The 26763-nt window shown below is 36.4% G+C and overlaps 1 protein-coding gene across 1 annotated transcript in view; it reads right to left on the minus strand.

The window, feature by feature from the left end:
- Nucleotides 1-726: 726 nt before the first annotated feature.
- Nucleotides 727-26763, minus strand: part of SPRED1 (sprouty related EVH1 domain containing 1) — a 54271-nt gene continuing 28234 nt past the window's right edge. Inside the window, exons 2-6 of the mRNA XM_042867713.1 lie at nt 20813-20987; nt 15557-15725; nt 14287-14336; nt 6392-6550; nt 727-2505 (exon numbers count right to left, since the gene is read on the minus strand). Coding sequence (XP_042723647.1) covers nt 1846-2505; nt 6392-6550; nt 14287-14336; nt 15557-15725; nt 20813-20987 — 1213 coding nt within the window. The 3' untranslated portion in view covers nt 727-1845. The remainder of the gene's footprint in view (nt 2506-6391; nt 6551-14286; nt 14337-15556; nt 15726-20812; nt 20988-26763) is intronic.

Raw genomic sequence — 26763 nt, forward strand, 5'->3', positions numbered from 1 at the left:
CTGGAAGCTCTTTCATAGCTTCTACAGTTATCAATAACATTTCTTCTTTTCAATGTGAAATAATACTTTGGGATGAGCTATGTACATAATGTGGTCAATTCAAGCCATAATATAAATATAAATGTTTCCTTATAAAAAGTATTTTACAGACAAATGATGTGATACATGTTTCCTTCCTTTAATGCTGGGCTACAAAAGAAAACTAAGGGCACTGACCGACACAAACGATACTGAAAAATACATAGGGTGAGAAAAGTTAACGTGCATCTTTTCAACTTAATTACTTTTGTTTAACATGGGATACTCTGAGGACGGTCTGTCCGCCCCACTCCAGCTGCAGCAGCAATTCGGCACCTACCCTACCAAATAATTATTTTATTGTTTTACATATTTTTAATGAGAAGCAAACGCTTCTTACTTCACGGCAGAGCAAAATATGTTTTAAAAATTCTCTAATGGTTAATTGCTTAATTCTTTTCTGAAAGTTAAACACTTGGTGAATATAAAGCCGTAACAAATACGCACAGCACCATGTGTGCATACACGCACTCCTCCATCCCACTCCCCAGCCTCCCTCCAAATTCACTTCATTAAGTTCACTTCCAATTTTGCCTGGGCTTATTTCTCAAGTCTTCTTTGCCTTTCCTTTGTTCAAAACCAGTGGTTTTGTTCTTGCATGTTGAAGTAGGAAGAAGCTGCAATTCAAAATAATGAAAACAATTTCACTTTTGTTATTAATCTTTTGTTTTAATCATAGTACTCGATAAACAGTTGAACAGGATCCTAGTTTAACAGAAAGATAAACAAGAACACTGATGACAACTCGTTACAACTGCCTTAATGTACCTTTTGCTTAATGAACATCTGTATATGTAATAAAGTATTTTTTGGAGGATGCCCCAAAAGAAAACAACTTGCTGGTTGAGCAACAGAAACAGCTTCCTTTTTGCTATTATGTTGAAAACAAAGTCATTTATATATAAAAATAAATGTTATGTTCTAACAAGAACATTTTAGACAATTACATCTGTGCTTAAAAAAAAATATTGGTCACTCAAGACTAGAATAATTAATATTTTAGAAGTTTTTAGATTATCAGAATGTATGGATACAACTCAACACAAACTGTAGCTGAAGGGAAACAGGACTGAAAATATCAATTTGTCCATCTGGAATAAAAATGCAACTAAATTAACTAATTAAATATTTAAAGTACTACAATGGAATGTGACAGTAGATATGGTCCATACCTACTAGACCAGAGGGAAGGGAAGTTTAACATGTAATAATTCGTACCTTACACATTTAGTTAAATATAAACATTTGTTATTTATACATAAAGTTGCTTCCAAAAAACTATTAATAAGTGATTTAGTTGCACTTAAAATCAGTTTCATTTCTCATTTGCCGAGTATTAACTTTTCTTAATCTTAAATCAACTGTCACTAGTGCACTTTTAGTTAAAATTTCCCCTCAGGTAAGTTTTAATCCTTTTAAAAGAGCCCCCTCACCTAAACCATGAATGTACAAAGTGGCAAAAGTTAATCCCTTTTAGTATAATCATAGTTTATATGCTCATTTTATAGCCAATAATAAGAACAGGCTTTCCTTTGCAAAATCTCCTTCACAACTCGCAACAAACGCCACGTGCTCAAAGGAAACAGTTAGGCGTGGCTAGCACTTGTAAAATGCCAAGGTCTGACAAGTCCTGTTGCCTCTTCCACATCGTCGAGCATCTCTTACGTGAAAGAAGATTCCCTTCGGCTCGCCAAAAAGCTTCCACAAATCCAAGTTAGATGCTTCCTGGAAACAAAGATTTTCAGCTCTGTTTGGCACAAGACTGATTCATCCTGCAGCTTTATGCTTCCCTCCACAGCACCCACACGCCTCACCGCAGTGATGGCATGCTCTCAAGGGGAGGTAGCAGCACATACATGGAGCAATGAATGACAGCGCTACCAGTGCTAACCAGCGTAAGCAGAACTTGTCATCGCTAGTGTCACACGAGCAAGGATCAGAAAAGTCTCCTTCCGAGTCTGACATGCAGTGATACAGCATGCTCTCTGCGCAAAGCATGCAACTAACTTGGTAGATACATCTTTTAATAGGATCTGGAGCATCCTGACATTTTCCTCTGCCGTTATCTTCATGATTAAACCTTTCCTGGCAGTATATACAGCGGGAACGCTCACCATCCTCTTTTCTTCTTTTGGAGTTTTTAAATTTTGATGAGGAGGGTTGAGTTTTAAATACCACAGAACTCTTTGAGTCTTTCAGGGAATTCAACTTAGTTCCATCCCCACACGGGTATAAATAGTCAGATTTTTTACTGTCTGATTTAGAAAATGGTATATTTGAGTCTGCGTCATCCCTCTCCAGGTCGTTCTTCCACATGTCAGGATGCCTGTAGTCTGCATAACGACGTATCAAAATATCACGAGGGTTTATTCTAACGATTTCATCTTCATCTTGAAAACTAACGTGTCTGATCGGCTTCAGTGGGACCTGAAATGACAAAGTGAGGTTAGTTTACTGTTGTTAAGTCTCAAATTTATGTTCACATATAATGCACACAATTAAGAGCGTGGGATTTTTTTTCTTGCTGCATGTAAATAGGTTTTTCACCTCCTTCTCTTACCAATACCATTTACAGACTTCTTCATAATACAAGCACAATAAGGTTTCATATTCCCTTCCAACGCTTTATGTCTCACAAGGACTCTGGACATGTTGGTATCCACATAAAAACTTCACACCATACTTCAGAATAGGCTCAAAATTTGGATTTAACATCTCACAGTGGCAATTAATTCCACAGATCAATGACGCGTTATGTCACTTTGCCAGTCTCATGTATCAGTGGCAACCTCCAGGATTAACTTCCAGATGAACTCGTGCTGTGTCACTCATGTTATCTAGGAGGAGCTTTGCATAGCCCTCACTCTTGCTCTGAGTTTTCAAATTTCCTCCAGTTCTGCTATGATAGTATTAAATATTGATTACACAAAGCTGTGTTCCAGATTTTGCCATGTGTAAGAATAATATTTTATTCAATATTATTCAATTTTGAATTCAGTAGTTCAATAGTGCTATCAGACAAATTTCTTGTATTCAGTATCAGCAGCTTCTAAACGCATCTCACCCTTAGCTATCATACCGTACGTTACTGAAAGTGGTCAGTTTAGGACGCCAGTAGACAAACTCATGAGAACTTTTAAAGTTAACGGAACAGGCCATAATTCAGAATGTTTACCTTAGTGGGCAAATAACAAAGAACATGCTAAATATAAAGCAAAACAGCACAGAAACAGATCAGACTTCTTGTTTAGACTCTGTCTTGCAATGAAAAAGTTGTTTAAGATGGCAGATTAGAAATACTGCAGAACTGAGAAACGAGTGTAATACAGCAGACCACCATTCGATGCTACTGGAATCAGAAGTGATTTTTAAGAAAACGTGCAAATAGTGACAGAATGCAAATACAGCACATGTACAGAAGGAACTTTGAAAACAGCAGAGAGTCCAGCAGTAAAAGAAAAGTGTCAGTATGTCCCAGACAGGCAATTATTTTCCTATGCTGTAGGGCTATTATAATCAGAGACAGAATATAACAGAAGTGAAATTAGATTTGGAGCTTTTTGTCCTTCCTGTCAACTGCAAAATACCTCATCAAAAAGACAGCAAAATCACTTCCTAATGCACCAGTCTTAAAAATTCTCCCAGAATCAGAAATTACTGAGGGTATCTCTGTTACCCATGTCATTGCTTTGAGAGTACATACCATCTTACTAGTACTGAGCAAACTGATGATTCCTAATGTTGTTGCCATGTGAAACAATGCATGTCTGAAGAAGATGCTTTAAGTTAACATTTCTATTTCACTTTGCAAGCATCTTTGCTCCTACTACATTGAAACGCGTTCCAGTTCTGGGGCAGAAGGCAGAAGTGGAGAGAATAGCTTCTTAAAATATTCTCACACAATTAGAAGTCGGCATATCCATAGCCTGCTCAGGAATCCTTGTGTGACATGTATTACAGAACCGTAATACAAGCTGCTCTGCCCTATGAGCTTCAACTGCAGTATGCTAGTGAGAACAATTATTTGTCTTGGCTCCAAGTCATTTAGTTGGACATCCACAAGGTCTAGAGGACATGCTGTGCAAAAAGACTCCATCCCATTCAGCTGATGCCCCTGCTCTTCCACACATTCCCAGTCCCCAGTGCAAGCAGTTAATTCAACCTTTTGCTTGTAAATACAGATTGCTAAGTTCTACAGTGTTCAAAAGAGGAGAAACAGCGTATTGCTTTAGCATCAGTAATAGCTATGGATAACTGCCTTTTTCAAGCTGTTACAAGCATAAATTCAAGGGGAAAAGTACTAAAAGCATCATTACAATTCCATATGTTACAGGTACAAGGATCCTTACCTCACTGTTCAAATAGAGTACTAAGCATGCTTTTAAGACATTAAAACTCACTGTTCAAAAGCTAAAACCCCAAATCATAACCTTCACTCCTATCTCCCTTCTCCCAGAATTGCTGTTACAGTAAATACCAACAACTATAAAATCTGACTTCTCAATCTTTGTTTTCTATTTGTTTTATATGTACACACTTAAAAAAAACACTTAAAAGCCCAACACGTAGCTGATACTAGGAAATCTTTAAGAAAGCAAGTGATAAACACTGAAAAAAAAACAAGTGAACAGGAAAACAAACATTGGAAAAGCTTTATTTATAGAATTCTTTCATATTGGGTGTTTAATGGGACCTATATACGAAAGCAAGACATACATAGAAACTGAATAACATTATACAGCCCAGATTTCATTAGGCATAAATACCACCTAAATGCAACGAAAATTATGCATCTAGTCTTTTGATATTCACAGTAATATCTTAGTAGAGGTGAAACCTCTGTGTAACATCTGAAGCAGGAAGCGAGGAATAATAATACAACAAATGAACCCCACAGAGAATCTCATTGCAAACATAATTAGCCAACTGGAAATGAGGCAGAAAATCTTTATTGACATGGCTCAATTTTCCAGTACTGCACCTTACTTGAAGGGTTACAACTGCAAGCAAGGCATGGCACTTGCTCAGTACTGCAGCCTTCCCTGACTCCCTTCGAACAGATGCACCTGATTGCTCCAGTAGAAACTCTACAATAGGAAGACAATCGTAGCTAAAAGTAACATTGCAAAGAGTTACATTTAAGCTAAGTTAAATACACACCAGAAGATAAGGAGGTGAAGGAGATGGTTTTCCTTTTTTTTTTTTTTTTTTTTTTTAAATAACATTGTGACAGTATCATGTGAAAGGAATTCAATTGCTATCAATAACCTCTTTAGTTTCAGCACATTCTTGTTATTTGACTTAGGAGCACAGAAAGTGTTCAAACATTTTTATACATAATTGAAACAAAACTGTTATTTACCTCAAAATCTGCTGTGCTACATGGCCACCATGCGTGGAGCTCAGCAGCAAGAGCAGTGTTTGCATGTACAGAATGTGAAGTTTTGTTGACTCACCTATGTTCTAAAAAGTGCACAACAAGACTACACAAAAAGCACAGTATGTTGGATGCAGGTAGTGCTACAATGAGAAAAATATTTTAAAGAATATTTATCTACTTAAATTTCTGTGGAATCACCAACAATTCAGTGCACAAGAAGTGACTTCTAGCATTTTCATGTCAATTTTATATCAGATAGGACCTACTCAATCTTTAATTAGTACTAGTTTAATACGCTCTTAGAACAAAAGGCAATTTAAGCTGCTGCATTTTTCTTTACAACTCAGGACTTGAAGCCTTCCTCACATTATTGTTTATTTCTCTTAAGAATGTCTGCAAAGTGCTTATTACCTTTCACGTGTAACCAACAGACTACCTCCCTTTCTGTACTGAAATAGAATATTTAGCAGGCAGCTAGCATGAACAAAGTTTCACTAAAAATATTCACAACTGTCCCACTGTGCAATGCATCCTAAGCACCCATTTTCACAATACCTTTAAATATTTCTAATCAAAACAGTATTGGTACACATATAAACAAGATTGAGACAACGGCCAGTTTACATTTTCTAAACAATTTAGATAGCAGCTCAAAGCGGCAAAGTCTATGATACAGAAATATGAGTTCAAAGACAGTGAAAGACCTATTCACATAGTCTGCTGCACTGTATCTTCACAATGCTTTACTTCTATGATTCTGTGATAATAATGCTGTATGTTTCAACTGCAAAATTTATGATGATAATTTCAAGAAGTCCACAATATAACGCTACAAACAAGGACTCAGAATGAAAATGCTCTCTTGTCAGAAGCCGCATTGCATGCCAGCAATACAGCAAGCAAAGTAAGAACTGCTTTCGTTGATGAACTTACCTGGCTAGGTTGGCTAGGAAAACAGGCTCTCCTGGTGTTGAAATCCTCAAGTGCTGAAGGCCTTACGTTTGAAGTATTGTAAAGTTCACTGGTTACTACGGTTTCGTGTTGGAAAAGGTGATCTTTCATTAATGAACCTGATGTATTTTCTTGAGTACTCTGGAGCAAACAAGAACATTCTTGAAATGATTTTGCAATTACACAAAAACCGCTCCTCAATACACAAGGTTATACATAAAAGCAGTAAAATTCTATACAATTTGCTAGAGACATCTATAAACACAAGCATTTCAAAATACACATTTGTAAGTACGTATAAATACATTTCTTAACGATGAGTCAGCTTTGGAAATGAAGAGTTCATTTTCTGCAGAGCATACACAACTGGGAGCCAGAGATACAGGCCTTTAACTCGTTTGCCAAATCCGATACAAGGAACTTCTTTAGCGTAGGAGGGGTTAACCCAAGCCCCAAGATAATGCTTTCCCTAACTACCCACAAGGCTGCCAGTATTTACAAATACAGAATTGTAGGAAAGAAAAATTAAGACTAATAAGGCAAAAGCTAGTCAGAATTTTTAGTAAGTAAAGAAGCAAGACTGCTTAACAGATCTGCTGGAAAGGAAGAGAAAAATCAGTGTTACCATATACAGGCTCAATTAAAATATCTAATTACAGCAAGTGTGTATTAAACAGCTAATGGCTGTCTTTTTAAAATTAAGGTTACATTAGGCAATTTGATACAAAACTGACACCATGTGGTAGTGTATAATGATATATCTACAGAACGTATGCTACTCAGAATGAGGAAGAAGAAGTATGTTTGGGTGGAACATTGGCTTGTAAGATGATCCAATTTTCTGAGAAGAAGAGAGAAGCAAATGCTTCCCATTCTTTAAGCTGAGTGGGATATGCTTGAGATACAGTGGAGCATCTTGATAGAAATCTCATTAAGTTGCTAAAAAAAAAAAAGTGCTGTATGTTTTGTTTGCACTGAAAGATGCTGCAAAGTTAGCTGCCATCACTTGATAGATCTGAGAAAATTCTGGCATCATCCTGCTTCCAGCAATATTTCCATTTAGCTATAAAGATTTTTTATAAGGATTTGTATGCATCAAGAAAACATGAATGAAGCAAACAATAAAAAAAATACTGCAGAAAATTACCAAGGAAGTAGTTTTCAGTACCTGAAATTTTGGCAGGCTAAATGCTAACACTGAATTGTTAGCTTTCATTTATCAAAATAATTAAGAAACTTGCTCTGGAATTTCGTGAGCACCTGAGATACATAAAAGCTTCATGCATCAAATTAAAATACACTCAGATTAAGTCAAAGCAGCTACTCTGTTACTAATGTTGTGAGAAAGAAAACCGCCACTAAGAACTTACATAACACTCTGAAGGTCTCTGAGTGGAAAAAACACTTAAATTAAGTAGTCAATTCATTATCAACTTTAATTAATACCAGTGAAATATACTCCATGAAAGGAAAGACAGGAGTTCAATAAGGTTGAAGTTCAGCTAAAAAATACTGAAGACAGTCAAATCTACAAAAAGAAGCACTTGTATGGTCCTTGAGCACCACAACACTACTAAGCCATCAGCCTTCTATTTTCTCGTCAAATACTGCTGGGAATGGAGTAGAAAACAATGTTAAAATGACTAGCAAGTGTTAGATTTCAAAGATGTATATTTATTTTAAGAGTAAATGAGCATCAAGTATTAGTGCGGTATCAAATACCTTGCCAGCAGGACATACTCTTGAAGGTACATTGCCCAGTGACATAAACAACATCACAAACCACTACCTAACCTTAAAATGGGTTGAGAACCCCCACAGCTACCATCAGTTTGTGTGGTCTAGGGTGGGAGATTCAAGAACTGCTACTCCATCGTTTCCAGGAAAAGAGATACCTGTACATATGCCAGCCCTGGGTCTGCTTTGGAACACCCTGCATTGCTTTCTGCCCCTACAGATGACACACAGTCTCCCTATAAAAGATGTAGTCACCAATCATCTATTAAAGTGTTAATAGTGCCATTTAGTGATGTATGAAATAAGGACCATAAAGCAAGCTTCTGTGCCCTATATGCAGCAAGTACATTGAAATGCTTTTGCTTAATTCCAGCATCCCAACCTACTTCAAGGACAAATGTAGGGGTGGCAGGAGATAAAGGTATTTGAACTTTGTATGGTAGGAACTCTAAGAACTTGCAAGACAACCGTTGAGAAAGACCAGCACTCAGCCTACCAACCCAGACACTGGTATAGCCTAGCTCCTGAGTCTCAACAAAGATGAAAAGTGAGTAAGTAGGCTATTGATCACCATTAGCCTATAATCGCTCATCATGCAAAACTAATGAAATGACAGATAAATACCCACTGCATTTATAATCAAGGTGGTAGTTTAAATACAGCTAAAGCTCATCTACTAGTATCAAAAAGGGCTGCTTTGGACAGATGCATCCTGCTCCAGTGTAACATTTTATGACAAGGTTATAAACACCTGAAACCCCTATCTGCCATGGAAACTCTGATGACCTGAAGGGAGAAGTCCTAGAAACAAAAACACTATTGTATTGAAAATGCATTCAAGTGAAACACAAATGTTAACTTTTCCAGAAGAACTAAGTTTGCTATATTAAATATTACACACAAACACAGATGCACGCGTTCCCTTTTTCTACTGCCCAAAGCAATTACATCGCCCACATTCAATATCCTTTAACCACCGCCTGCAAAGTACGGTACTGGCATAGGTTATTCAGTATCATCTGTAGAGTAACCTACGCCAGTTTTTAATGCATAACGGAAATCTGGTTTGCTCCCAGCTGCTGGTATAATAATTACTGTCCTATGGTTGCTAAGAGATACTCTGAATTTTTTTTTCCAAGACTACTAAAACATTTCTGTGCGCGCAGGCACAGAATGCTGGGTAAAGCAATAAAATGACTCCAGCTGTAGCTCTCCAGCAGAATTCAAAGCCAGATGACAGCTGTAGAGAAAATGAAAACCAGACTGAGCTTTTCTTCTCCAAGTTTTCTCTCCTTACTTCTCCCAGCTTGCCAGAGTTAAGTCCGGGAGAGAATTCAACATTGTTCTGCAAACATTGTTAAAAATGTTCTGCTCTAAGTTTAATGATTACACAGAAGGATGTCTGAGAGACCACACTTCCGCTGCATCCCAGCTCTTGTATTTACTTCCCATGAGGCCTGAAAATCTGCTGTTTGATGGTAACCACCGCAAAGGAGTTTACATTTTTGTCTGTAATTCTTAATTGTGAATAAATGATACGGGTTTCAAAACCACTCAAATAACTTCCTTCTGCTTTAGCTACTCCTATGACTGATGGAGCAAATACTTCCATAGTTGGCAAGAAATTCTACTACAACCAGGTATGTACTTCTGACGTGAACTGAGATATTACGTAAATTAGTCTCAGTCTGAAGTAAAAAGTCAGGCATTTGACATATTTCTTGCAAGGATGTTCTACTAGAATATATAAAACATAGCAAAGATTATTAGGAATTCCAACAAAGAAATGAATAAATTAAGATACCAAGTGTAACTCTGAGGGAGTAAGAGAGGGATGGAGATGTAAATGCGTGGTCATGGATATTGTCAAGAAAAAAAAAATTGTCTGTTTTGAATACTACACCACAAAGGCCTAATAAACATAAATAAAATCGGCTCGTTTATTATTACGTTTTACTTTAATAATGAATTGATACTACATTACTTCCATGCAGTTAAATAATATACACTGAATATTGCTTATCTTCAGTGCTTAGTCATGTCACATGTTTTTCTCTATACAGACAACAGTGTCAAGCATAAATCATTCCACATTTCTTTACAACTTACAATGCCAAATTACTTCTGTAAAATGAAGCTTGTTCAAACCTTTGTCTCCGGACAAAATACACTGAATGCTCACTACTTAGTGTATTTATGATGAGATATGTCAACCATTTATGTTGCCATTGCCTGCAACAAAATCTCTTAAACTGTGTTTATAAGTTTCAGGCCTTCTCCCCTTCATATCTATTTCTGAAAGCCAACTTAAACAAACAAATAATAATAACAAAAAAAAAACAACAAACAAACCCAAGAAGATCCCACCTTAATTTATCTGACTTCAGCTTTCTTCTGCATCAAGTAGTAAGAAACTCGGAAGCAGAAGTGCTTCACTTCTCATTACTTCAAAACTCTTAAAATGTGTTGATAGCCTCTAAATAACATCAATGTCTGGCTCAACAAAAACTGACAAATAGACTCAATCTGCTGTATTTTTCAGTTCTCAAAAGACTTATGCATTTTAAATTTCAAAACCTCAACAAAAGTATTTTTAAAGGCATGAACTATAGATCACATTTAGATTTACTCCTAAGGAAAAAAAAAAAAAGAAAGATCCCAATGATTGCTTTCTTCTTGTTGCTGTTAAGCCCAATCAGTTTTAGAGCAAAAAGTTTGTGCTTCGAGAGAACAAGAATCTGAGCCAATCTCTGAACAAACAAGCAAACTGACTTAAACAAGCTGCTTGTCTACTGGATTCAAAATAGCTGGATTTGTACCAAAAAAATCCAAATCTCCTACTAGGACAAATTCTCAGTATATATTTCCATCCAAATGCATATACATTCAGAGGATTTATTTACAAACGCTACAGGAAATCAGAAAACTCTACATTAACTCATTTGTGTGTTTCTATTTCAAATTTATCTGCTAACACTGAGGGTTTTTTAATGATGTGAACAGTTTGCATATAGTATATATAAATTTTAATCATTTAAGCAACCTTTAAGAGTGAGTATCAATACCTGCAAATTACAGTATTTTGATGCTAAGCTTTCAATGTTCTTTGTCAACTGAGCATCTTGGAAGCTACTATGAAACTATGTCTTCTTCAATGACAGATCTGATTGTCATTGAAAAGGTCAGCTTCTCTGCAAGATTTTATTTAAAGTATATTAAAAAGTATTTAGTGACTCAAGCAAAATGCTAGCCTAGATAGGAATTCCTAGCAAGACAGGAGTTCAGTTTTCCAATAAAAAATTAAGAACTTCATGAACAAGTTTAGGGCAGCCTATGTTTCCACCTGCCACATCTGTAAAATGTGTCAATATTCATTACAGGTAGGCGCTGCTGACTAGATCAGAAGGCTACGTGTTTTGATCTTATTTGAATCATTTTATTTGCTTCCTTTAGTGTGGATTATAACCAGGTAGTAAAACAATTAATGGAACCTGTTTTGCTTTGTTCATCACTAATCATCTTGGCTTAAAAAAAAGTAATAAAAAATAGCTAGAATCACTGTTAAAGAAATTCAATACGTAGTTTATACTATGTTCCTATTTCAAGTGTACCCATGAAGTATAGGATTCCTAGATGATTAGAAGACGACTAGAACAGCCAAGGCAAAACACTTTGATAGCAGACGGTGTAATTGAGAAGGACCTATTAAAACTCAAGTTTTGAAATCATATTGATGACATCCTTGGGACTTTATTTTCCATACTAACTAATGAAGAAAGGAATGATGCTGAAGAATATCAACATATCTGGTAGTTACTACAGAGTGTAGACAGAAATAAGTTTGCTAACAATAACCTTTTTGATACTCTGCTATTGTGGAGTACTTAATATGCATTATGACTACTAAATATTTTTAATCAAATAGAGGAGATGAATCCAGTGTTTGGAAGTTTGTTCTGATGAAACTTAGTAGATATAAGGGCAGCTGGGATGTTTATATACAAGTGTCAATCTTTTCTTTAAAATTCTGCCCATGCTCTAAAATGGCCTTGCATAAATGTAACTCAAAAATTTTAATAGGACACCACCAAAAATGCTATTAGATACTTGGGAGAACAGATCATTTAATAAAACAGGACAAAATAAATCATTACCCCTTCAAACTGTATGTGTGTGAGCACGTATGGGGAGGTGGGACAAGCCAGCATGACTCCCCACATCCATCCATACATTAAATCAAATGGTCTTACCAGTCTTTTAAATTAAAAAAACAAAATCAAACAAACAAAAAACCAAAACAAACAAAAAGCCAAATAAAAACAGGATAAGGAAAGGAATTAATCACTATGAAGAGAATGATCACTATTTGGCTATTTCTAGGATTTTGTTCTTGATGACTCTATCTGTTGTTGCTAAAAAAACAAACAAACAAACAAAAAAAACCCACCACTTCTACACTGACATTCATAAAGCTGCAGTTATGAACTAGTTATTGATATATAAATTTTATTTACATGAAGCATAGCTACATCAGGGTGGGTTCAACATTCCCTACATTTCCTCGCCCTCCTTCCAGTATTCTAGTAGGAAAGTAATTCTATTAACATTTATTTCACCATGGTATGCAGAGATATGCTAAGAGAAATTTGACAGCTTTCTGGCCTCTAGAAAACAGGTAAATCTTATTTACCCAGAGCATGAATGTATAATTAGGCAATGTGTGCTATAGGGAATTCATAAAGTACATTTTCCTGAGCAGAATGTAAAAAGAGAATTTTGCCAGCAGTTTGTATCGAAGAAGGACTGTATCTGTAATATGCATAACAGATTATGCTTATTTACTTCTTTTCCTCACTTACTAGAAAACAAACTTTGCAAATACATAGAATCAAAGATATTTGCTTCAATTTTGACATCCTTATATAGAAACGTAACAGCTAGGCACCATAATCAAGAAGTAATTAGTTTCCTCTAATCTCATTAGGCCTGCAGAAATTGCTCAATTATTAATCTTTGCAATAAAGCCTGTTTAAACAAGCCTTTTAAAGCTTATTAAGGATTGCATTAGCTTTGGCCCACATCTCCTCTACTATATAAAGACTTCATTTTTACTTTAAATCCAAAACATCCAACTTCAAAGCAATTTTAAATACTGTAAGATAAAGCACTGCAAATAAAGAGCAACAACAGGTGGTTGAGAGGCCAACTCTTACACAAATTTCCTTCTTCCACTATTAAATGGAAGGAAAGCAGGAGACACTTCTGCATTACCACTGCATTGCAGCATCCTTTCAAAACACTCGACTTCCTCATACCACAATTTGATTCTGTAAAATAGGCTACTAACTTTCTTGATTTTTTGTTACAGAGTACACTGCACCTGTACATGCTAACAAAGACTTTAATGTTGCATAAATGGCAAAACTCCATCCTCAAGCAAACTTTCATACTATCGGTTTTCTGAATAGTTGCTAAGATCCCTGAGTCAACTTGTTTGTCTAACAGCTGTACATTAAATATCTGCACTCTGAAAAGTGAATGTGTGTGTGAATTAAGACACTGCTTTCCCTCCAACTGTAAACAAAAAAGATGACAAGCACTAATAGACACTGGTGTTTTTTTACCCAGTTGTGTTAAACTTATTTATTGCATATATGTACTCTGTTCTTATTACTAGCTTTTATTTTCTAATTATCTGAATTTTTGCCTTTGTTTGGACAAGATTTTTTTTACCATTATCTCTGAATCTTTCCAGCCTTTCACTGTTGGAAGTGTGTATCACTGCAAAGTAAAATCTAGAAAAGAGTAGAGTGTGCGTGTAAAAGAAAAAGAACATCTTGACCCCTAAAAATATTCTTCTAAATAAAAGTAATTTTCCCACTATTTCAAAGAGGTCATATAACCTAGAAGTGATATTTTTAACTTAGGGTGATTAACCATTCTATCGATTAAATACTCTTTACTGAGTTTAGGACAGAAAATAACTTAAGTCTTCCAGATAACTGTTCTGGAACTTATTTTATAACATTCAATTTAGTTTTCTTGTTGCACTTATTTTGTTTATTCTCACTAGTGAAAGTTGTTCAAACATTTTCTTCTAAAAGTAACTGCATAGTTTATATAAAAATTAAAATACTCACTTGAAAGCAGTCTTCTGCCACTTCAACATCATTTTGAGAGGGTGGATAGCCTACAAAAAAGTTTTAAAAAATTGTTAAAAAAGAATTTTTTTTAATTCACTGTTTATTGCTTCCAGTAGTTCACATCGTCCTTCAATAACCCAGCTGTGGGAAGCAGACTTGTATATTTTTTTAAGCAGTTGATCACTGCATTTCAAGTTGATTTTATTATGTATCATTCATTACTGACGTGATTTTATTACTAAGTGTACCTCATCACACTCTTATCTTGTTGACACCATTCACTGTAAATAAGAATGAAGGGAATGCATTCTTGCTTTAAAAATTAAGGGCAGATTATATTTGGTTAGCATGAATGCATGTTGTGCTATGTTCTTCTGTTATAAAGCAGCAGAAACTGGAACTGTGAGACAATAAGAGAAAAAATGACTAACATCCCTATTATTTCTATTGCAAAAATCAACTCAGTTCAGAAGCCACTCTAGTATGACAAAAAGAATTTTCCTTCAGAAACATGTTTCTTCTCTTTGCTAATATGATAACCTACATTAAAAAAACTAAATTTGCAGCTAAGCACAGAATATTTTATTTTCTCCGTTTGATTTACTTTATTTCTTAAAAAACAAGAACAATAAAACAAACAAAAAGACCCCCACAAACCTTAAAGAGACATTCTTCCCACTCAATAGAAATTTATTTTCTCCCCTTCTCCCCTCCTTCCATCTAGCAATACATTCATTACATTTTCAATTTCAACACTGAGGCTTTATGAGCTTCAGTTTGTTCACTAGTTTCCATGAGATCAGTGAATCTCTGGAACCAATTAGGTATATTACTGTTACAGAAAATTCTTCTGAAGTCCCATCTAAATCTGTCTGCCACACTACTCTGTTTACTAACAGCTGAGAAGTTAGAGCATGGATTGAAGTTATTATCACATAATTTCTTAAAACATTCAAGTTCAGAGTTTAAGACGACAGAAGCCATGAGCTTCTGAGAAGACAGATGTGGCTTATTCCAGTATCTCCTTAAAGAGAAAAAAAATGGCAATGCTTTTGGTTTAGGGAATTACCTTATTAGTGTTGGTGAAACAATTAAAGACACTTGAATGAACAGCACTTTCAAAATGCTTTTTTTAAAACTCTGACAGTCTCAACTTGGTATTGACCTATCCACATCTTTTTTAGCGTTGATACCGTATTGAAGTACTTTGCATATCACCTCTTATTAAACACATAAGAAAACTTAACCCCTTCATCTGAATAGATACCTTGAGAAATATCCTCCACTGCTCTCCGAATACCTCTGTCAAATGCTCTTGCATCAGCAGGACTCTGAAATGTGAGGCCAAACTTTTTGTCATCAATCTTCCAGTGGTAAAAAGTTGGAGTAACTTTGTTGTAAACTAGGTCCTTCTTTAATGTGCATTCCAAGACCACCTTACAGAAATAAGACAGGAGGAAAAAGATATCAGTGACTAACAGAGAACTTATGAACAAAATGCAGCCTTCTGAACCACCTGAAAATATGCATCAAAAGAGCAGATAAAAGCCTTTGTTTAAACTTCTTCCAATTATAAGTAGGCAATTTTACATTAGTTTCCATTATGGCCAAATTATTCACTAACAGTTACTGGTACAGTAACTGATACAGTGGTACAGGTTCAGGATACTGTGTACTGACCGCATTTTCCCTGTGAGATTCTCATCCCCCAACAAGCATATGTCAGTACACACATACTAGTAGTTCTGCAAATGAAAAAACATTAGCAGAAAAATGGTTTTTAATATACAATATTACAGTATCACTGGGAATTTCAGTTGTATTATTACTCTAAAAGTTTTTTGAGTGCTGAACTAATTTTACACTGCTCTCAGGAAGTTTCCTCTCAGTAAGACAGATAAGAATATATAACTATTTGCCTTTGAAACCATTTTAGATACACATACACATTGTTTATTAATTAAAATCACTCCCTGTACATCATTTTTCCACTTTAAGTTAACTAACTTTAAAAATATGTTTGCATATTTAATTTACTCATTTCCATCAATTCAACCATTTTTGAATGTAATCATCAATGCATTGAATATTTTCTGACAAATAGTTCAAGATGAACAAGCAAGTGTGAAGGGGTGTGCATTCACCTGTCCCTGTATCACTAGATATAAACAAATAAACTGCAAGATAACCCGTATCTCTACTTTACTATTAAATTCTGAAAACCTACACAGGGTAATGTGGGCAAGGAAATGTTAACACTTCATTATTTTTACATTACTTTCAGAATATTAATTTTTAATTTTGTTATGCACGCAGTTTTTGAAGAGGAAAAAAATGGAAGATTTCTTTGGGCACGTGGAAAAAGGAGGTTAATCATAGATGTAACAGAAAAATAGCTAAGTTTAAAAAAAGAATTCTGTCTTACATACCCTCCTCTACTTAACAAATTATTACATAGGCAAGTAGATTTTTTTTTTTTCCTCCTGCTCTTCATGACTTATTCCACCCAGACCGGAGCCCACTACTGATCATCACCTCTTGCATTTTACGGCCTCTAATCCCTGTTTCTAGAAGGCTGGTATTTTTTTCCACACACACAAACCCTTTCTACACTAAAACCTTTTTACTCTGCTCTGAATTCCATCCAAAATGGTTTTTTACTTTTTTGTTTTTTCTGCCTAAAAACTCCCTAATATGCAATGAGGCAACAAAAATCACTCTGCGGGTCTACAGTGTATTCAATGATCATCTCTTCTTCCTTTTGATTATTTTTATCTTGCTTCCTCTGAAGAAGAAAAACAGTTCAAAGGATGACTTCTCATGTCATCTCATTTACTAGGCCTGGGATGACTGCTAGGGTTTCTCTGCCATATTAAACACCAGCTACTCCCACACTCTATTGGATGCAGTTTCATCCAAAATCTCAACAGAAAAAACCACAAGGCTGATTTCTCTCCAGTATCTCAATGAACACCTGCTCCAGAAGGAGTTAACACAGATTATTAGTTATCTCCGTTTACACAGTTATCTGCTGTTCAGAAGAAAAATGTTAAACTTTTTCATCCTGACTGATGATCCAAAACATATGAGGCACATTCTTCAGAAAAAACTCACCTAGTAAAGGACTGGAGAAGAACATAAGATAGATTATGGAGGTCTATTAGAACTTTCATTCCAGAACGTATGATTCCCCAAAGTCTAAAAACCTGTAAGCTTGAGCATAATGTATGTTTAACACTGCTGTTACTAAGATAGAAGGGAGCTACTGTAAACACCTTAAAACAGAGTAGTGGAGTGACCAGGTTAGAAGGGAGAGCAATCGCTCCCAGCAGACTGGCTGGAGCCAGATCTAGGAAGGTGGGTATAATAAAGGAGGAAACGTGTAACTATATCAAGGGTATTTTGTGAAGACTTTACATTCCAACACAGATCTAAACACACTGGGTAAACCAGCAGGGAGCATTCCCTCTCCTAAATTACTTCAATGGTGCCACCACTTTGATTTCTTTCTCAGTTGACAAGAATGCTTTTTGTCAACCCCATGAAATGTTTTAAACAGCTACATACCACACAAATTTTGTTATCTTCTACATGCTGACTGAAGTTGGTTCCTAACAGTACTGACAGTAATCTAACTCTCAAGGATATAAAGAAATGATGAGGAAAAACCTCAGGGCCACAGCAACAAGGAACCCCAATACTCTGATGTTCAGTCCCAAAACACTTGATTTATAGAGCTGAAAGATTAAGACCTACAGCCTTGATTGTGAGCCCATGTATGCTATAACAGACATGGAGAGATTTGGCATTTTAGAATGGAATTGCAGTTGTCAGTAGTGTCAGATGCAACACACGAAGACAAAGCAACTAAGGTCAATTAACAAGAAGAAAGAAGAAAGCTTTTTCATTCATTTTGAGTACAGTCACTGAAGAGGCAGCTGGAGTATCGTAGTATGAATTTCCAGTTGTTTTACAATCAGATCCACGTAAATAGCAGATAGCATGTAGGCCTGAACTGTTATACTTGTGTTACGATTACCACGCATCTAAGGCAAAACCCACAGATATGAACCATATTTGCTCTCTAACTTGATTTATTTCAGAGCTCGCATTTCCCCATCTCCCAGAAAAGTGCTCAAATTTCCATCATATAGCTTTTTTTTTTTTTTTTTTAAATACATAAAAAATACAGGATAAGGGAATGTTCATATCTTTTCTGGAAGGTGGAGAAATTCACAAAAGAAAAAGTTGCCACTCAGAGGAAATAAAAAAAAAAAAATTTTACAAATCTAGATTTTAAGTGTGTAACATGACAGCAGAAGAGAAAAAAAAAAAAGATCATCTGTAAGGATAAGCTTTTTCTTTCCTTGAAAAGAGGAATTTTAAGAAATGGTTGTTTTAAAAAAATATTTATCAAACAGAATTACATTTCATCGTGTCTTTTTTTTCCTCCCTATATTCTGAGATATAATAATGCACGGCCAAAGATACACAGACTAGAAAATTAATTGTTTGGTTTCATTAAAAAAAAGTTTAAAGTTGTGCTAGAAAAGCGAATCCTCAGGAATATCCCTAAGAACAAACATAAAACAGTCACCTACATAGAAAGATAAGCCCAGAATGATGTTAGAATCAGTGATCTGATACTTATCCAACAAAATTTCTATTTCTATTACAGCCCCCTTGAGAAAGTGTCATGACCTCATGATATCTTTATGTATTTTGGTGTAGGACCTTGCTTCTTTTATGCTAACATGGGTCTTGCTGCATACCATGCAAGTTCACTGTTAATTCATTACACATTAGCTTTTGTACTATTTGGAGCCTGAGGAAATACGTGCATCTCTTTACTCTGTTACCAAATCATCATCGCTGGTTCTACAGTACTTTTCCCCACAGTTTAAGTCTGTATGTGTTAGGTCCTTGAACTTCATTCAGTGCAAAGTGGATAGGTGTTCTTACTGCATTTCTTATTTATCCTGTATTTTTGAGTGGCTGACTTCCAACAGCAATCTCCTAAAACTACAGTAAGATCAAACTGTGCCTTGACAGACCAGCAGCCAACAACCCTGGGGGACTGTGGGGGAGGAGGTGCATTTTCACGACCAAAGAAGTCTGGAAACACATTCATAGTAACACAGACTGGCTTTTGGACAGGAAGAGGTGCAGAGACATTTAAGCCTTCTACCAGAAGTAGAAATGAAACAAGGTTTGCCCAGAACTGGGAGAGAGAACACAAACAGGGACACTGATGGCTGCAACATTTTCGTATGCATGTGGGAGAAACATCAAATCAGCTTTCAGTTCTGAGCATTTTATTTCCCTTCGATTCTGAAGGCAAGCAGTGAACACTGAAAGCATTAAGAATTAACAGAAAATTGTCAAGTACTTCTAAATGCAATTAAGCTGCTCAAAACTAGCTTCAATACATCTAAAAAAAGTTCTAAAGGGAACTACTGCAAAGTGAGGAAGGAACTGCAGGTGCACATAGCTCTGCGGGAACACAGGGTACTCTGCTAATAGCACTACGCCTCGCTGAAACAACTGAGTCAGCAGAATTTCTATTTATATGCTCTCTTCCTACAGCAGTCACAGTCAAGGCAGAAAACTCAGCAGACCTGCCTCAAGGGAGAAACTGGTATGCTTAAGAAGAATCAGCATTACAGCGTAAGAAGCAATCCTACCTTTTAAGCCTACACAGCTTAAGTTTTAGGAATTGTAAATTGGCAGAAAAGAGTAAGTCTTGGATAGAAGGCAATAAGATAGAGAGTTTGTGTTTTCCCCCTTTGGAAAACTGTTTGTCACACAAGTATACAAACAAGCCTTATCCAGTCAATTTCGTCTTCCCTAGATCTGCATGCAGCAACAGCTGATACTCTATGCTGGTTTTCTTTCTCTGAGACTGACTTTCATGATGCTATTTAATGCAGTTATTTAATTTACTGCAGCTCATAAATAAATACTGCCTATGTGTTCCATCAAACCAGATGGATTATAGGATCCTCTAAGTTTGTGATTTCTTCCCAGACAGAAAAGTTTTTTTTTTTTTTTTTTTTTTTTTTTTTTTTTTTTTTTACATCAAAAGGGGACCTTTTACTTGCCATAGTCAAATTCCTCAAAAAAAACCAAATCACTACTGAGCAATTCCTCCTGACTTTATGTTCTCAACAAACTGTGTTGACAACAGTGCTAATACACATAGCATGTATGAACAGGTTAACAAACAGATTTTACTTTGACCCTCCACCAGAAAAAAAAAAAAACAAAAACAAAAAACCCAAGTGTTTTCCCAAGCAGATGAAAATCTGCACTGAAAAATTATGTTCTAAGGTTTTTTGTTTAATTCTAGAAATGTATCTTGTTACTTAAAGTAAGCAGTTGGATGTGTAGGTCTACAGTCATATGAACTGCATTCAGTAACAGTATTAGATTGAGATTATAAATTTACTTTCCAGTCTACAAGCAACAATATGCAAGCATCTATTCTTAGGCTCTATGTCACTAAACAGATGTAAATCGTTACCGTTTTATCCCTGAGTCGTTCTCCATGGATAAGAAAATCAGCACAGCTATTCTCCTCCTGGGGAATGACTTTGAAGACTGTGACACAGCTTAGTCCACCCCCTCCAAGTGGTAACCATCCACCACTTGAGTCATCTCGGGTCATCACCACAGCTCTCACTCGTGCATAACTATTACTGGAAGAGATGCAAAAGAAGAAATTAGTTTTCCATAAATGCAAAACAGCTAGTTAAAAAAACGTGACAAAATAAACAAGCAAAAAAAAAAAAAAAACCCAACTAAACAAACAAGAAAACCAACAGAAAATAAAAATAATAATAAAAGAATCAACACCTCAAAAAACCCACAACCAAGAAATTCACATTCTGGAGGCTGAGCACTTCCATAACTGCTACTCAGAAGAAACCATCCTAAAAGATCTCACAAACATTCCCATCTAGTTTCATGTTCTCACCAGGGCTACTTCAGGAGTTTGCACTTCTGCTTGGAGCTTACGTGTGATTCCTTGTAAAGAAACAATCAGACAACATAATTCCTTAGTCAACATTTATATTCTTCTAGAAACTTCGCAATCAGTGATCTAGCTAGAGGGCCGGGGGCAGGATAAGAGTATGAATCAACTCCTGATTTATTTTAGACTAATCATGAAGCGAGTCATTCACCATGAAATCACACAGAAAAGAGAACAAGAAAGCAGAAAGAGGTCAGGCCTTCTGCCACTGAAATCTAAACAAGAACAGGCTTCCGGCCAGAAATGCTGCTCCCTCCCTCCCATGTACAGAAGCCCTCCTTTGGAGGGGGTAAGTCAGAACACATGGGGTTTGACAGTAAAATTGGTTATGGCTACTTAAAATCTAATATTTCTAGTATCCATTAGCTGGTTCTCACCTATACTTGCAGCGTATGGAAACTTACTTGGATTTTACAACCTAATGACCATTTTCATCATTCAGTATTTTCATAAAATAAACAGCTACTGCTTCTTTCCATCCAGATTTCTTTTCCAGAGTCTCAGAAAAAAAACAGTCTGTAACCTTCTCTCTTACATTTTACTTATTTTTAATTAAATCACACATTTTAGTTTTGAGCATGAATTTGATGCTACGTGTGTTATAAAACTGCATTTTTTGTCAAGGAAGAAATATGATTCTACCCTACATTTGAATATGGTTTACTGCATGAATGAGTATCCCAGCACTTCAAGAAAAATAAGCCCCAAGGTATCTCTTGCAATGTATTTCTGATCTACAGTTTAAGTACTTATGCCAATAAGGACTGAACAGGAAATATTAAAAGGGGACAAAGCTATTTTTTCTGTACAGAAATACTTGCGGTACAACCATTACCAATATCAGTGTTTTACAGGCTGGTTCGGCCCGGTTCCGCGACTACAGGGCAGAGGGATCCACAGATCCATGCCTCCAGAAAGGGGAAACAGGCAACCCCAAAATAATTAAACGTGCCAACGATCTGAGGAGAAACAAACTGATTTACTAAATACGGTATCAGAATGCACGATAACACACTATAATACAATACAGTACAGTATAATTAGAACTGGAGCTAACCATCAAATAAAATGAGAGAGCGTCCAAAAAAGCTGAAGGCCTTATATTAATGGTGTGCAGATGGGACGAGCAGCAGCGAGAGCCTGATGATCGAAAAGAGGGACATCAGGTGACCTACCGAGGCCTTTTGTGTGTCCCCCTGAGCAGGAATGATAACAGAACAGCAAGCAGCCTTCTAGGGAATGCAGCCGTTCTTCTTCTCTTCCAGACAGGTGCCCAGAACTGGAGCATTAACTCTTTAACCCCCAGTGCACTCCATGCAGTATGTGGAATACCAACAGCCAAAAATCATAAAACCATGACAACCAAACTTGTATTTTAAAGAGTCTGATTTCCTGAAATGTCCCAAAATAATGAAAAATAGGTTCTTTTCTGTGCGTGTAATTAATACATTACGTTCAAAGACTTACATGATTCATACATATGATTCATATACACATGTATGTGTATTTATATAAAGAATTTTGCTGCGAGCATCTAACGCCTAAATATATAAAGGTCTGCAGAATGGGGGAAAAAAGACCATCCAATTTTAGCTTACAAGCAAGTTAAGTTGTTTATAGAGACTTTCTTCACCCCCCAAAAAACAAAAAACTAAAACCTCCTCCTCTTAAACTCGTACTTAAAGCAACACTTCACTCAACATTTCTCACCATTTCTGTACCAGTATCTTTAAGTTACTTCTCTCACACAGCAGATAAAAAAATCCTAATCCTTCATTGCATGCATCTATCCATTCTAATGTCTCAAAATAAAAATGGTTATCCCTTGATGCTTAATAGTATTACTGATATCTAAATCATTCACTGATCTCTGTACCTATACTTAACTCAGCGATAATTTCAGATTGCAACCATGCTCTTAAGGTACAAATAATCATTTGTCTCTTATTTGTCTCACATGAGCCTCTTCTGAAGAACAGAGGGTGCCTGGACATTCCTGTGGAATCACAGAGAACAGGACGCACTAGTTAAAGCTACATTGTATTTTCACTATTCTCTCTTCAAGCCAACTACAAATCTAGCTTAGAAGTTATTCATTCTGTAAACTTCATTGACAATCTGGATATTAGAACTCTCTTTTATCTACCAGTAGAACTACTAAACTATTCAGTAATAGTTCAGATAAACATCATTCAGAGGTAGCCAAAGAACTTCACTTAGAGTAAATGAGAAAAAAATGAAACTTTTTACACTCCACACCCATTTGAAAATTGAAAGAGAAGGAAAAGGTAGAAGTAGCACATGATACTTCAAAAGCTTAGCTCCTTCCATTTCCATGAAGTCTTCTGGGAGTGTTGGATTTCTTTTTTTTCCTTCCCCTTCCCATAATGAGAAGCCCAATGCAGTCTAGTTAACAATCTTGTGTTTTCCTTCCGTATTTCCTATCCTTCTGACTATTTTAATAGGCAATATTTATCCTTTCATACATTTTAGAAACTACTGTCAAATCCACTCCATTAGTGCAAGAGCCAAAGTAAAGGTGCCCAGCAGGTAAATCTGTAGTATTGACTGAATAACTTTTTAACTTGAGAAGAAACATTTTTTCCAGACAACTACCATATAAGTTAACTAGATAAATTCATTACTGCACTTGCATAACAATGCCAAAACCAAGAAATTGCTTTATTTATTATTAAGAAAAAGAACTTGACAATTGTTATCCATTATCATCTTTAGTAACAATACAAGCTGGCAAAACAGCAGCAGAACTCACAGGGATTTCAATTTCCAGAAATCTCTGCAAAACAGAGCTGCCTATCACAGCACTGGTGGTATTGAAACCAGCCAGCTCTCCTATGTCCCCGTGTGGGACAGCTGGGAACACCTAGCACTAATTGTTAAAAGGCTGTGATGGTTTAGCTGTGGGAAAGAGGGCGAACAAGGCTCCAGTGTTTTTCAGCACCATCCCTTAAGCATTTTTAAAACCTACAGCCTGTTATGTTTACCTGCTCTTGCATGTTCAGATATTGCTGACAGAGCAGCTTGTCAGAAGAAAACCAACCAAAACCAGAAATTAGTTGAGCACTGCTCAACTTTTCAGAGGGCCACCAGAAGTGTGAAATGCAGTAGGAGGGGAAGCATTGCAACAGCAGGTCCAAACCTACTGTATTACATGCAAGGTTTCCTGAGACCCCTTGATTTTGGTTGTAGCCACTAGAAATTTGAGTCAGAGAAAGGTTTATGGGAAAGGCAAAACAGCATTTTGCTCATAAGAGCTCCCTGCTTCCCAAGAACAGAGATGCTGTACTCTCTGCTGGTACTTAGTTATTGGGGGAAAACCATACTGTAGGTAAATTTCACTCCCCCACCCCATCTCATCACAATTTATGATTTCTTGTAATCACTTAAGAATACCATACTGCCACCTCCTTACCTAAGGCACACTACTGTTAGATAAGTTCTATTCTCATAATTCTGAATTGCTGTTTGGTTCCACTGTGGTGATCAACAGCCTTCACTCACGTTCACCATAAGAACATTAAGCATTAAAATCTGACCTCAGGTATTAAAGGCAATCCTCTCTCTCCAAAATCTATATTGTATACTTGGGCCCAAAGTAACTTCTGACCTGAATGAACAAACTGTTGTTCCAGCCTGGGAAGCACTTCCTGGGCCCTGACAAACAGAGATCTTCAGCCTAGCAACTCTGTCCTTCAGGACAGAGGGGGTAGATTTTTTCTTCTGTCAGCCTCCTTCCCTTAAAAGTGATTTTCTTAGTTTTGGGTATTTCTTATTTGCAATATCAAGCCAATGAAAGATACCAAAGTATTATTATTACAATGATCCTTTCTTCCATTAAGGATCCAAGAAACTGAAGGCTAAGGATTTTCAGACAAAATACTTTCCCCAGAGAAAAAGAAGACATACAGAAGAAGCAAATAACAAACAGCAACAACAAAAAAAAACAGTTATCTTGTTGCATTCCATTTATTTTAACTTCTAGGAAAAGACCTGCATACTGTTGATTCATACTAAACATTACACATCTTTTATATTGCAGTTACTGTAGGACTGAAAAATAATAGTGATGTTTGCACAGACAACCAAAGTGCAGTACTATAAAACAACTACAGTTTCTATTAAAAAAAAACAAAAACACACTGGTTCTGTAAGTTAGAAAACTGAGCTACATAAGAAATTGATCCTCCTAGCTTAAGAAATTTGTTTTCTGGTTTCTTTCAGAACTGGAAAGCAGCTTTGTAGAGAAGGACCTGGTATCCAGCTGGACACCGCATGAGCCAACAATGTGCCCTTGTTGCCAAGAAGGGCAGTGGTGTTCTGGAGCAGTGCTGCCTTGTTGCTGATGCAACCTTGCCCCTCTGCCCTGGAGAGGCCTCACCTGGAGTGTTAGGCCCAGAGGGGCTCTCCAGTGCAACAGAGGCATGGAGCTACTGGAAGGAGGCTAGTGAAGGACTACATAAACAAATGTCCTGGTTTTATCAGTATCCCATATCAAAACATCATGCAACAATAACACAAAAAGAAACATAAATAACTGCAGATGACTGAACACTGACACAGGCTGCCCAGAGGCTGTCGAGCATCTTCCTTGGAGTCCCCTGAAAGCTGTTAGAGCAAGGGTTGGATCAGATGGACCCAGAGGTCTCTTCTATTCTCAACCATTCCATGGTTCTTTTATTTAATGCAGTATTTCAAAGCGCAACCATTTCAAAAATACATTCAAAATTTTAACTAATTTGCTTTAATTTATGAGAATTCACATTAGTTTGAAGTAAGAGTTGTCACTGCACACAACTACAAGATAAAGACTTCTGACAAGGTTTAAAAAAAGGCATTTTGAATTCTGAAAACTTGACACATTTTGCTAAGAAAATACACTGTCATCACCGGCGAACAAGTAACAGCTCCAGGCTGATCTCAGAGCAAGCTTGTCATGGATCAAGGCTCCATACCCTTGACTAACACTTTACACACGTACTTTAACCCTTCCAACTTCTGGTGCAATACACCTGTGTGTTTGTAGCCTCACCCAAAGAGCATACGTGAACCACACTTGGCTTTTTATGGCTCTCATTATCCACACAGCTTAGCAGATAATTTTACAATTCCCAGCTTCAGAAGTGTTTATGAGTACGTGCATGCCCAGGATACCAAAAGGTAATACCAAACCACTGAGCTAAAGTCTATTTGACTTGCAGATAACATTTGTTGAGTATTGACTCAATTTAGAAAAAAAATAAGTAATTTGACCAGTATCACTTGAACACACCAGTAACCTGCTCATGATATAAAGCCCTTTCTTACTGAAAGTTTAGAGAATGACTGCCGCCAGCATGAGACACTAATGACTTGTCTACAACAGGAGATGCAAATATAGTACTAAACAACACAATTTACATCAATAAAATAAATGTCAGCAT

Source organism: Lagopus leucura, unplaced genomic scaffold (assembly GCF_019238085.1).
Source record: "Lagopus leucura isolate 7727_CA_CO unplaced genomic scaffold, USGS_WTPT01 Super-Scaffold_1, whole genome shotgun sequence".
Classification (NCBI taxonomy): Eukaryota; Metazoa; Chordata; class Aves; order Galliformes; family Phasianidae; genus Lagopus; species Lagopus leucura.